At 40.0% G+C, this 13,094-nt stretch overlaps 1 protein-coding gene across 1 annotated transcript in view; it reads left to right on the forward strand.

Moving 5' to 3' along the window:
- The window catches only part of MYOM2 (myomesin 2), a 586,141-nt gene that overhangs the window by 445,305 nt on the left and 127,742 nt on the right, over positions 1–13,094 (forward strand). Inside the window, exon 21 of the mRNA XM_085610818.1 lies at positions 10,340–10,454. Coding sequence (XP_085466944.1) covers positions 10,340–10,454 — 115 coding nt within the window. The remainder of the gene's footprint in view (positions 1–10,339; positions 10,455–13,094) is intronic.

Genomic DNA, 13,094 nt, shown 5'->3' on the forward strand with positions numbered 1-13,094 from the left:
ATTAGGGACAGGTTACATCACTGACATACTAAAATTAGCTCCAATCCTGTTATGGATCAGAATTTGGACAAATCCGAATCTCACGTTGAATCATAGAATCCTGAAAGATTGTATTAAACTAGACAATACGAAGGAAATCCAGTGGCTGTCTTATATTAAAATGTCAACTAAGAAAATTGGGTGCCCAGAGATTTTCACCAATCCTGAAAGCCTATGTAAAGCTGATCTAAAGTGGGTTAAAACAAATTATAATAAGCACTGCGAGGTTGAGCGAGAATCCCAGGAGTTAAGCAAACCTACAGTAAGGGCTCACTTCTTGCTTATTTTGTCCTTGGCCATGCATCCATATTTGTCTACAGTTATGAATTCTTATCATAGATGGCTACTGACAAAATTTCGTTTTAATCAGATTCACTTAGTATTAAGTGATTCACAGGGTTGGTCTAGGCCGGAAGATGTGGCCCCCTGTAAATGTGACGATTTTTCTCCCCAAGATACCATGCATTTTATGTTCTTTTGCCCCCTGTACCATGAAGCCAGGAAAAGGTTTATTTTCCCTATACTGAAAGAGAAAGCTTTTGTACAAATTAAAACCTGCATTATTGTTTCTACAATTAATGGAATCCCCTGTAACTATGTTTGGTGTTGCCAGCTTCCTCGTTGCATCTATTAGGTCTAGGAGAAATAGACAGGTAGCCATACCGGAGGAAATTAATTAGTTTTTATAAAAGTGATTGACTGAGATTAACTACTTTTTAACAATGAAATTGTTTTAATGTTCTTAAATTGTTTTTATCATGTATTGCATACTTTTATGATTTTAAATAATCGAATAAAGTGGTTTTGATGATGATGATGATGAAGACTTAAACACTTTGGGGCATATTATCAAGCACGGCGTTAAAATTATCACCGCTTTAGCGGCAGAAAACTGCCGCTAAAGCGGCGATAATGGACTTGATAATATGCCGCAGAGAATTCCAATAGAAGCCCATGTTCACACCGGAACATGGGCTTCTATTGGAATTCTCTGTGGCATATTATCAAGCCCATTTTCGCCGCTTTAGCGGCAGTTTTTTGCCGCTAAAGCGGCGATAATTTTAACGACGTTTCTTGATATTATTCCCCTTTTATTTCTGTAGTCTCCATTATTTTCAACAACGTTATGGACAAAAATTCTAGAACTTCAAAGAAAAATTACTCTTCGAACAAACATATAGAGAAGGTGGCCATTTTACAGAAGCTAACTCGAGAATCTGAATTGTGCTCCAATCATCTAAAATAACAATTGCCAGCCTAACAAATACATCGATTAAACCTTTGCTAGTACCTGCTCTAATTTACATTAATTGGTTTTCTCCATCTTCACACTCTCACATCTAGGGCACTGCTTTATGAATGTGTTTTCTAGACAGTTTTATTTATTTAATTAGTATGCTAGTATGGCGCAGACAAAAAAAAACAAAGGTGACAGAGCATTTTCTCTTTTAATTGATGGGTGTTAATACAATCACATCCACCTTATCAACGTTACATTACTTAAATTTCAAGCCAAAAAATATTTGCACATTCACAGGTCAAACAAGAGCAGGGCACACTGTCACACATCAATCACCATGAGTGATGCCCAAACGTTGATAGTTACAAGGTACACACATTCATATGGGTCGTTTGTGTGGAATCGTCATGAAAGCTTTTAAATTTGCAGATGTGTTTACTTTTTTCAATGACTGAGCTTCCTAACTGAAAACATGTCACTGGAATAACAAAAAAGTTCAGTTTATTTTATGTTTTATTAGATGGAATTGTTCTAAGTTCCAGATTAATGAAATTCCATATCCTGTGGACTCTGAAGGAGAAAGACTGTTTCAATGTTTTTGATTTCTACATGGCTGGCGTTTTGAGGAGAACGATGCCTATGCTCCTTAATTGTTGCTGGCAACCAGCGATATTCAGGTTCTGTGTGAGGTAGTTTGAATGCCTTTCGGGTAGAGCCTTATAGGTGATTCATGGAAGTTTAAAGATGTCCCTTGTTTCCATGGGAGCCATCTCATGGATAATTGAATAGGGAAGATATAGTCAATTTCTCTAGCACCAGTGATCAGTCTGGTGGCTACAGGTAGGGCTATTTTGAATAAAGAATTACTACATCTTTATTTGGAAGTCATCACAACCATAAAAGATCAGAACATACTGTAAAAAGAACATCATTGCAGTTATAATAAATTAAAAAAGTCTTGTGCAAAATCGCAAGGTCCAAGCGGGCATCACTTAAATCTTGAGCTTCTTGATCAAAAAGCAGCTCTCAAGAAATTTGTGACAACAAAAAGGGTATGGTCGTTGGGCAATAGCTGCAAGTACATAAGTGCAACCCGGGCTTGTCTAAATTTCATAGCTTTTAAAAGGGGCCTAAGAAAAAATCTCTTGGGGTGGCTAAAATATTTAAATAAGAGGACAAAGTGTAAAATGTCCTGTGGAGACCTATTGTCGCAGCCACAGGACCCTCTCACGTCTGCAGGTAAAAAAAAAAACTGGCTCATCAGTAGATAATGGAGCTGATTGAATCCAAAACGAGTTACTAAAGATCTATTAGAAGGGTTTTTAAGAGTGAAAAGATAATTCTCATTCTCTGCACTGATTTTAGCAAAACATGCTCTCTCACAGCTGGTTTCATAAGCTCAGTATTTTCGCAGTTAGCAGCAGCCTGTTTAAAAAAAAAGTTTCTTGACTGTACTCTGGTCCTGAGGCCTTACTCTGACATATTTGAAGAAAATATCTGCCCTACGTAGAGCCATAAAGGACTAATTTACATACAGTTTCCAAGGTATTTTGAGTGCATGATCTAGAGACAGACAGTCAAAAATAATCTAACGGTTTAACTTGGCCTCATCCCTATACCATATCTTCACACCAACACAACAAGGGCTTCACTGCCACCAAATCCGCTATGTAATTAACTCCTAGTTCTTCATGTATGATGAACGAGGGGGTGCCTTGTGGGACCTTCACAATTTTTCTCAAAAACCTATTTTGAGCGACCTTTAACTTATTGGTCGCTATGGTCCCCCAAACCTCGCAACCGTACAAGACCTTGGAGATACACGTTGACTGGCACAAATTTAGGATCATCTAAGGGGACTAAGAACCCAATCTGTGGGCAGAGTTGGCAATTGCTCCCATGGCTATATGCATGTCACACAACTTTCCCTCCATCAGTTGTTTCCAATTAAGTTAGGCATGAAATAAAATTGCCAGGTAGGGAAAAGCTGGGACCTTCGCTAAGGTATGAGCGCCGGCCATAAAAGTTTTGGTGCGAGTCACATGAGGGCCAACTTCCAAAACATATGATTTGGTGAAGTTGTTCCAACAGGTCCAGCCTGTCTATAAATTATAGAAACCCCTTGATCAGTACTTGGAGGCCCATTTCTGTACGGGCCATCAGCACCACATCGGCAGCATATAAAAGGACTGGCAATGCTTTCCTACCGACTCGAAGGCAATCAGACTGTAATGCAGACTGGGTGGCTTTTAGAGCACTAATATAGATAGTAAATAAAAAAGGGTCTGGAATACAACCTTAGTGGACCCCCCTGGTGCAGTTGAAATACTCTGTGAGGCCTGCACCCTGTGAATATCTGACTGCTGCTGTTGAATGGGCTTGTAGGTTCATTAGTAAAGTTAAGATAGCGGGCTTGACTACCAGAGAACTAAGTAGATCCCACAGTTTCTTGTGGTTCACCTGGTCGAAGGCAGATGTAAGGTCCATAAAGCCCAAAATAAGGGCACCAGGTTGAGCTAGTGTGCATTTGGACACTAATAAACAGAGGCTAAGACATTGGTCGGTGGTTGATTTTCAAACTGCACCTCAAAGATTATTCAGTTCATGTCAGGCCATGCTGAAAGTCTAGTCAGTAGAACCTGACCCAGAACCTTAACTGTAGCGTCAATGAGGGATATGGGACGATAGCAATAGAGGTTATTCTTATCCCCCTTCTTGAAAATCGGCATAATGGTGTCAGTTGACCAAGAAGGCGGCGCCGCTTTCCCTGCTGCTGCATTTAACACCCTGGTCAAAACCAGGCCACACTTCTATGTTGTCCCGGAAGAAATCGGGAGAGTTCCCATCGGATACAGTCGCCTTATTCCGGGACAATCCGTCAATGCCCAGGCATACTTCCTCCAGAGAGAAAGTAACTGATGTATCACCCGGGTGGGTTTCTATGTCAGTGGGGGGCCCTTCACTGTGTTGATAGTTGTACACCCTTTCAAAGTGATCAACCCATTGTTTTGGAGTAATGTGATGGCATAGCAAAGGCCTTGACGGCTCCGCAAAACAAGGTCTGTTTATGACCTGCCAAAAGACTGTACTATCCTGCATTTCACTCGTGTAGGCTAGTTTGTCCCAGGCCTATCTTTGAAGGACACACCTCTGTACTTTCAGTGCCCTCATAATTATTATGACAATTAGCCACCTTTACTCTATCTCAGGGGGGGACTGCTTCAGGGCTTTCTTCAGGAGGTGAAGGGCCTGTGAGCACTCAGCGCCAAACCACTTTGGGTGGTCAGGAGCAGGGCTATCCTTAGCCACCATTAACAAATAAGCGACTGACTGGGCAATGAAAATAATTGAGCTTAAGGTCTCCTCGCCAGGGGCTAAGGGGTTTAAGCAGGTTAATATCTCCTGTTGTCGAATTTCAAATAGGGTCCAATTGAAAGACACAGCGTTTATCTGCAACCATCGTGACACCTCACCTGGTCGGTTAAAGATAGTGTGCCCAGTGATATGCGGGGGTGCTCCACCTGATTCCCCGTCTCTTCGAGTACTAAGGCCAAGGGGTTGTGTTTGCTGAATGGGCTGTGTAAGATATTAAAAGAAAATGAAGACCAATCTAACAAGGCAGATACAAACATATAATCAATTATAGTGACACTTCCCCTTCCTTTATATATTAGGGGGGGATGTGAGACTTAAATTAGTTAGTCATCTTATCTAGGGTGAATTCAGGATTGTGAGTGTGTAAGAAACTATTAGTTCAGCACCTTCTAGGGAATGCTCCATGTGTGTGCCCTCATTGATAGTGCAGGTTTGGTAACTATGCAAATAGTGTATTGGGTTTGGGCATAAATGACAATTAAAATCCCCTGTTAAGATAAGATTCTCCTGAGTGAGACCTCCCTTCTTAATGAGTCCATAGCAACACTTAGGACTGAAAGATATGATGGTCCTTGCCTCCCCCTTGTTGCATTATAAAAATGTATTAGTACCACGTGGAGAGATCTCCCCACCATGAATTTAAGGCCCTGAAATACTTTGGAGACCCACTTTATTGTCCGCACTGGTCCACACTGCTCCAGGCATACAAAAATAATTTGGCCCCAATTGCTCTTCCTGGTCTGCAACCCACAGCCGGACAGAAAAAGATTTTAAACCCCTTGTGAAAGTAATTGTTCTCGACTTCCCACATTTCCTGAAGACAAATAATATTAAAGGACTTGTTAAACAATATCCACATTTCATCTAAAAACTACATTGCTGATAGGTATGCCACATTCCATGAGACGAAGCTTAAAGCTTTCCCAGTACCCTGGTTGTGGCTTGAAAAATGGATTATAGGGCCTGCAGAGGGTTCTGTGGCTCTGTGGGAACATAACCTACTAAGTTAGGGCCCTGAAATAAAAGGGGGTGAAACCTCAATATCTTCCACATCCTGTATGGGCAGCCATGGGAGAAAGCCCTGAGGTGTGCATCTGTTGTCACTTTCTTGGAGTCAATCCAACTCATTTAGGTCCACCAGGGTCGCATACCGATTTGAAAGTGACTGAAACCCACCCTGGGTGCATACTGCCTCACTACTGGCAAGAGGCATAACCGTATTTGAAATACTCTGAGAGGGTCTATAAAAGATGCCCAGCAGTAGTAGTTTAATACCACTTATGGGGGAGTATGTCTGGGAAGAACACCTCAGGATATTTCATATCATTTTCAGGATGTCTGATGGTGGCAATTGCAAAATTTCCCTCAAAAGATTTCTGGGAGGACCCTATCCAAGAAACTTACCGGGCCATCAGAATGTGCCTGTGTGTTGTGGTATTATATCTAGTGTGTTTGGCTAACCAGCGTGAGACCTTGTTAATCAGTTGGCTCATGGTTTCCCGGTTGTAGGAAGCAAGCCCTGGGACCCCTGTCAAGACTAAAGTATAAGGACAACAAGCTGGCAGAAGATTATTTAGAAGGGGACTAATAATGACAGTGGAGGAAATTTGCATAGCTACAAAGGGGGTACATGACGGAATATGCTGGCTAGAATGAGCTAAATAATTATTCCAGGAATGAGAATCAATGGACCGTGTGATAGCATTCTGGCTCGTGGCTGCCGGTAGCATGGGTTTACAGATACAGAGCTGTCTGCTGCTTCAATGATCATTAGGGGATAGTTCATGATTTGTGATTTGAGTCTGCGGATATAAGGAAGAGGAAAGTTTATTAATGGAGGACAGAATATTCTCAAAACTTTCGAGCATCTCTTGAGTCCACCACCAATTTTGAAATTTTGTCCCAAAGTAGGCCTATTAGTCTGGTAATTTTGCCTGTGATTTTTTGCATCGATTCGGCTTCTTGCATGATCATCCCCGAACCCCTTTTGAGTGTCTTATGGGTCGTCACACTTTTTGGATTTATTCTTCCTTTTAAGGGTAGGAGAGATTACCGTGACAGTGCTACCAGGGGAGACTAAAGCAGACATGCTATTAATGAGGCCAGAGCTGGGAGCCTTGAATACCCTATTATGGGTGAGTGCATCTGGGCCTATCAGTGATACCTCCGTCTCTGGTTCCTGAGCATTAAGGACCTCCAAGTGAGGGGCTTCCAGCGGCAATGGCCTCCAGGACCTATAGAAAGACACCTATCAACCCTGTCTATTCTTTTGAGAAAGACCCCCACTGCTTTTGCTAAAAAGAAGTCATTAGTTGAAATGTTTGGGCCCTCAGGTGTTGTAGCAGGCATAACTTTTCTTTTCCCCATAATCAATGTGTCACAAAAATGGGAGACAAAGGGACCAGGGCATAGAGCTGTAAAACAGCTACTTACTGAGGATTCTTCTACTTCCTGGGTCCTGCTGCCCAGTATGCTGCTGTTATTGCCCCTGCCACACAAAATTAGAGGTTGGGAGCCTGTCGCAGAGCCAAGAGGGTAGGCCAGCTCGGCCTCCTACGGCCTCTGATGGGCGCAGACGGGCACGCTCTTGGCTGCTTCCCGGTATTTAAACTGTGTCTCTAGGGCACAGGGAACGTGTGTCGGCGACTCCAGCTGCATGGAGTCCTGGGGCTTGTGGTCTTCCCCCACTGCAAAGCATCTCATGGCCTGCCGAGAGAGGGGCCACTTCCCAGTATTTCAGATGCACCTCCAGGTGCAGGGAACGTGCGTCAGCGTCACCAGTCACAAGGAGTCCTGGGGCTTGTGGTCTGCCCTCACTGTAAAGCTTCTCCCCAGTGCACTGTTACACATAGATCACCTTGTGGAATAGGCCAAATACATTAGATCACCATTATTTTGATCACCTTCATAGATCAGTAAACGCTGTGCATTGCATTAATTAATCCTACGTTACCGACCATTCACAAAACAGGTGAACGTAACAATGTGGGCCTTTTCTGATATCAGAGGCAGTCTGGAATGAGGAACACATATGCAATACCACCAGCTGCGTGGTACCAGCTCATAAATGCCCTCTTTACTAGCGGTCAAGAATAGCACCGGATTGTGCTCTGGTGGCACCATGGTGAGGGATATTTGTCCATAAAAGAGGGGGGGCACCTGCTGAGTCCCTGGTCAGGACCCATGGGACATTTGCAGTGCGGCCTCTCCTGCTGCACTAAACAAGAGGCAAAAGTGTTCCCTCCCTCCTTAGTCGGTAGGCGCCCACTGGTGCAGTTGCATGCCGATGGCTCTTTTCCCTTCTGAGAGCACCCCTGCATCTCCTGAACCAGCGTCTGCTAATCCAGGGTGGCAGCAGTTCTCTTCCCTTCGGAGTGCATCTTTGCTGTGTGGGTGCAATCAGCGCAGGTTTTTGCCGGGGGCAGGGCGTTGGTGAGCCGTGGCCCTTCTTCCGGCCTCTGCAAAGATCCACTGAACTAATACCTGTTTCTTCGATTCCCACTGTATGCTTGAACATGTCAATACAAGAGATTGCACTGCACTGACTCAAAGGGCTATTTTGAGAGAATTCACACATGTGTTGGGAATTTCCATCTGTAAGTTCATATAAAAATCCAAGCTTAACAGAGGTACGACCAGTACCACTTGTTTAGCATCTGTGTCTGGTAAGAACTGTGTCTCAAAGTAATTTAATTTGAAATTATGCTTCATTGTCTTGATAATAAAAGGGACATTGAAAATGCAGGTACTTATTCCATATAAAGTGCCCCAAGCTTTAGATAAATCTTTAATATAATTCAATTTCCAAAAGTTCAGTTGGCTTTCTTCATACTCACTGGTCAAAACATTTTGCTACTGTTTTGCTATGTTTTGTTTAGTCTGCAGTGATGCAGGATCTGCATGTCCAGTATATGATTTATGAATAATAATACTTATCACTTACAGTATCAATGCATGTTTTATTTTCTCCGAAATATTCCAGTAAATCACTCGCTCCTTTCACTCTTTCTTCCTCAGATAGAATATGTCATTTGCCCATGAAAACAAAAATATCAAAATCTTTATTTACTTTATCCATACATAAGCTTGTTTGTCCATCTATAAAACTGTTTAGCCCTTGTATACAGTACTTTGAAAACAATTGCGCTGTTAGTTAATTTTGTAAAAGAGCTGCTTGCTTGGAGGTGTTGGAGCAAATGTTATTCTCTAACAAAAATGCTTACATTAATAGTGTGCAAAGCTTACATTTAATTGAAACATATTCTAAATGACCAATTTGCAGTTGTTAATCATACTGAAAATGTTATAGGCCTGCAAAAAAGTGGTGATTTGAGTTAGCAAAGGTCTGTTTTCACATTGAATGGTCGTTTACGCACGACGTTTCTTTCTTTGTTCAAAGGTTGTATTTTTCCAGAAGCTGTTTGTTAGCTAGTGATAAGATTCTTGTTTTGTGTTAGACAACTGGTAGTGAGTTCTCATTGGGAAGAGAGGAGTGACCAAAAGGATGATTTACAGGAAGAACTATTTGGACCCAAAATATCAACAATGTAATCTTTCAAGTTTTAATTTCTGAAAGTCTATTATGCCAGTACAGCGACATAGGGAGATTGCCTATTTTCAGGAGTTTACTGAAATTCTATAGGAGGATGAAAAAGGAGAAAGAAAACACTGTTTGAAGATAGAATATTGTGTATGTATATTAGTGTGTGTTCCTAGAGTAGCTGCTAGATTCCAGGATTCCATTCCCGATTCTCTGACTGGAGAGACACACTTTTGAATTTCTGACACTTCTACATGAGAGACTGCCTTACTTAAATTGTGTTGATTGTCTGCTGATATTTTTGATCTGAGAATACTTTCCAGCTTATTTTGCAAAGGCTTTATGCTTGCTCATTGATTCTCTCATCAGAGCCCTTTATTGGGTTTTTGAATTGACATCTTTCTTTTTTCTCTAATTATTCCATCTTAATTTAAAATAGGGAATTTCCTTCACGGAATACCATATTAACTGTGATTCTAACAAACATTTTGTTATATTTTATAATCAAATATCGATGATGGATTACAATAACTTTTAATGCTGGAATCTAAAGATTAATATCTAGTTAATGAAAAGAAGAAAAACTAAAAGATTTAAAAATAGAACTTTTCAAATCACACTAATTCTCTTTATCGATTAAACTAAAAGTTAATGATGTATTGCTTTGTAGATGATTGCTCCTTACTTCTCCTTGTCAATGAACAAAGGTACATAGGACCAGTGGCGGGAGTTATATAATAATTACAGTTTTAGGTTAAGATATAGAAAATCCTGCTCCCTCAGAGGTGTTAGGAAATAGATTTAACCTTTACACTAATGATGATTCATTTCCAACTGTATTTGTACTCTTTCAGTATCAAAATCAATAATTTTTTCTTCCATCAAATCGTAATCTCATGACAACCTCCTTAAAGACATAATATACGATTTAGTAAAAAGTTCACATGTGCTTGAACATTAACTACAGTGTTCTAATTACTACCGTGTATTTGCAAAGCCTGCAACTGGTCTCTCACACAAACAAGTTGCAGGAGCAAAACTGCAGAATTAGTAACACCAATTGTCCTTTTTTTACTGTCATGTGTTGTGACCTGACTGGTAGTGTTTCAAAGGAGAATATAAGTCAATTATTTTTTTTATTCAAGGTCAAGGAACTGGAAGAGGGTAAAACCTATGTTTTCCGGATTCGGGCAGTAAATGCATCAGGGGCAGGCAAACCATCCGAAGTTTCTGAGCCAGTGCTTGCTCAGGCGAGACCAGGTATGACTTTTCTGGAAATTTTCCAATAAATCAATGTATTTTAAACACTTGGGATTTCAGTTTCATCATATGCCGAGTTTTTGGAAAAAAATGAACGCAATGTAAAATGATTTGTAACTCTAGTTAACATATTGCCGATCCATCTATTAAGATTAAAGTTATGAGACCAGGTTTTATGTGTAGTCCTACATTCTCACAGATATGTACACGTGGACTAGCTTGCCAGGAAATTTGACTACCTAAAGCTCCAGAATATAAACATAGGGAGAATTGTTGAATTCATCCACAACGGCTTTACAAGTTTTATCTGCAAATCGCATTTAAACCCCACTTGTCCCTTTGCAATGACACACATTCTCTTATAACAAGTTACATTCAAGTGCCATACTTCCACTAATATAATTTTAAAATCTCACAAATCATTAATTCAAAACACATTCTTCTTCTTAGGAAATACCTCCTGCCGTGAAAGTGTCAATTCTCACACTCTCTTTCCTATCGCAGCATTATTGAATAATTCAATTAATTACAACACCATTAAATCATGTAAAAGATTGCTAGTGTTTTAAATGAGCATTACGGTAAAAGACTATACACCTAATGGCAAATACAGATTTGAGCTAAAAAAGCAACAAACATCCAAAAGGAAAACTGGAATGAAAAAATTTGACCTGCGCTAAATAACTTCTTTGCTAAATCTAAGGTATTGGAGTCTTATGTACTCTAAAGCCAATTAATAATTCAGATCTATGCTGTTTTCGTCAGATTAATTTTAAAACTATGCCTTCCTAATTAATGCTAAAACTATACTTCTTAATCACCTGGATTCCCTTATCTGTGCTGGTCTAGAAATGCTTTATTGAAATACACCACATCTGTTACTGCTATTTATGTTACCTGAACTCTGAAAGGATAAACACCAAATATCTACAAATGGGAACTCATATCTAATGATAAGGACACAAAACAGCTAAATCTAAAGAGGGGCAAAAAAGAAAATATGTGGAGGGAAGCCTTAATCAGCTAAGCACAAGGAATGTACAACGGAATCCAACTGCATACCCAGCAAGCATAACAGCCCTACAATTTAGATAAGAACTGTATTTGTATTCATGGTTTTGGGAAAAGGGTGTTTCTATCACCCTAGAAGTGGTATTCTGATGCTATAAAAGCACAAAACAAAGGTGAATAACAAAGGCAGAAGAAAAGCATTACAATTACTACTTTAGCACAATTCATTGTAACTCTGAGTAGATCAAGGTTTTAAGGGCCTTTCTAAATCTGGCAAGGTTCTGCTCTTTCAGATATGTACTTGTTGTTTATTCTAGTGCCAGGCTGAAGCAATCATAAAAGCACAACCTCTAAGCAAAAACTGTTAAACATGTGGAACCAACAAGAGAGAGAGAGAGAGATCGCTCAACATTGAAAGACATTGAGGTTGGAGACGGTTGTTTGACCAAGCCCTCTCTGTAGGGTCACCCCCAAACCTTTTGCTTTCACCCCCCTGTTTTCTGAACCTGTGTTTGTTGGTTTTGGGACTTCAGGCACTTTATCACTGGTAAGCAGTATATATACTATAGTTGTTGTGCTCTCTCCTTTAACGATAGTAAAATTGATTTACACCCAAGTGGCACATTTAATTTACTTGTAAGTCATTAGTAAAGTGACACTGCTTTCACCTAGGGTCTGTAAATTAAAATTCTACTAATGGGCCTACAGCACTTATTGCGTCACTCACTCAAGTAGCTCTTTAAACATGTCTCAGGTCTGCCATTGCAACCTGTGTGTGCATTTTAACAGTCCATAGGGTAGGATGCAGTGTATACAAAAAGTTGGATTTGTACATTTAACTATTACATGCCCTTGCAGAGAAAAACTCAGAAACTCCTTTTTTTTAAGTATTGCAAGGCCTACCTATCCCAAAAGGATAACATTGGGTTATCTTATTACATTTACTAAGTGATAGGAGCAGGTTGGAATACCATGTTTGATATCTAAGGAATTGTAATTTAAAATCCTACTAAATGGCAAAGTTGGATTCTTAGGGCCTGATTACGAGTATAAACAAAAACCAATAGGATTGCCTATGCTGATGTCTACTTTAACACCAAAAGGTAAAGGCGCCAATCAATCTAATAATGACTGCCTAATCGAAATTAATTCAATATTTCTTTTTTATTCTTCAAAGGATTATTTTCAATTTGTCATATATTTAAACATCTTGGCACAATACACCACAATACCAAAAAGAAACAAAATTGGATGAAGAGACACAAATGACTCCAGATAGATGGAAAAAATCCTAGACAACATCAAGAACAAAACCACTCACTTACATAGACAACATGAAACACAGAACATAAAGCAACAACAGTCTAATCTGTTTTTAATAACATGGCAAAGGTTAGTCAATTAAAGAAGAACCAGGAGTAACAGTGTAAAGATTCGGGTATTGAGTATTCTCTGCAGTGAATTAATTCACAGACATTATTTAAAACATAATTTGAAAAATGCAGAGGATCTCATTTATATAAGTTACATTTATTAAATGACGCGTTTTGAACCCCATAGTTTGGAAGGTGGGGGTTCTCTTCAGGACCAGTCACTATTCGGCCGATTTCACAAAATGATTCAATCAAT

Source organism: Triturus cristatus, chromosome 6, assembly GCF_964204655.1.
Source record: "Triturus cristatus chromosome 6, aTriCri1.1, whole genome shotgun sequence".
NCBI lineage: Eukaryota > Metazoa > Chordata > Amphibia > Caudata > Salamandridae > Triturus > Triturus cristatus.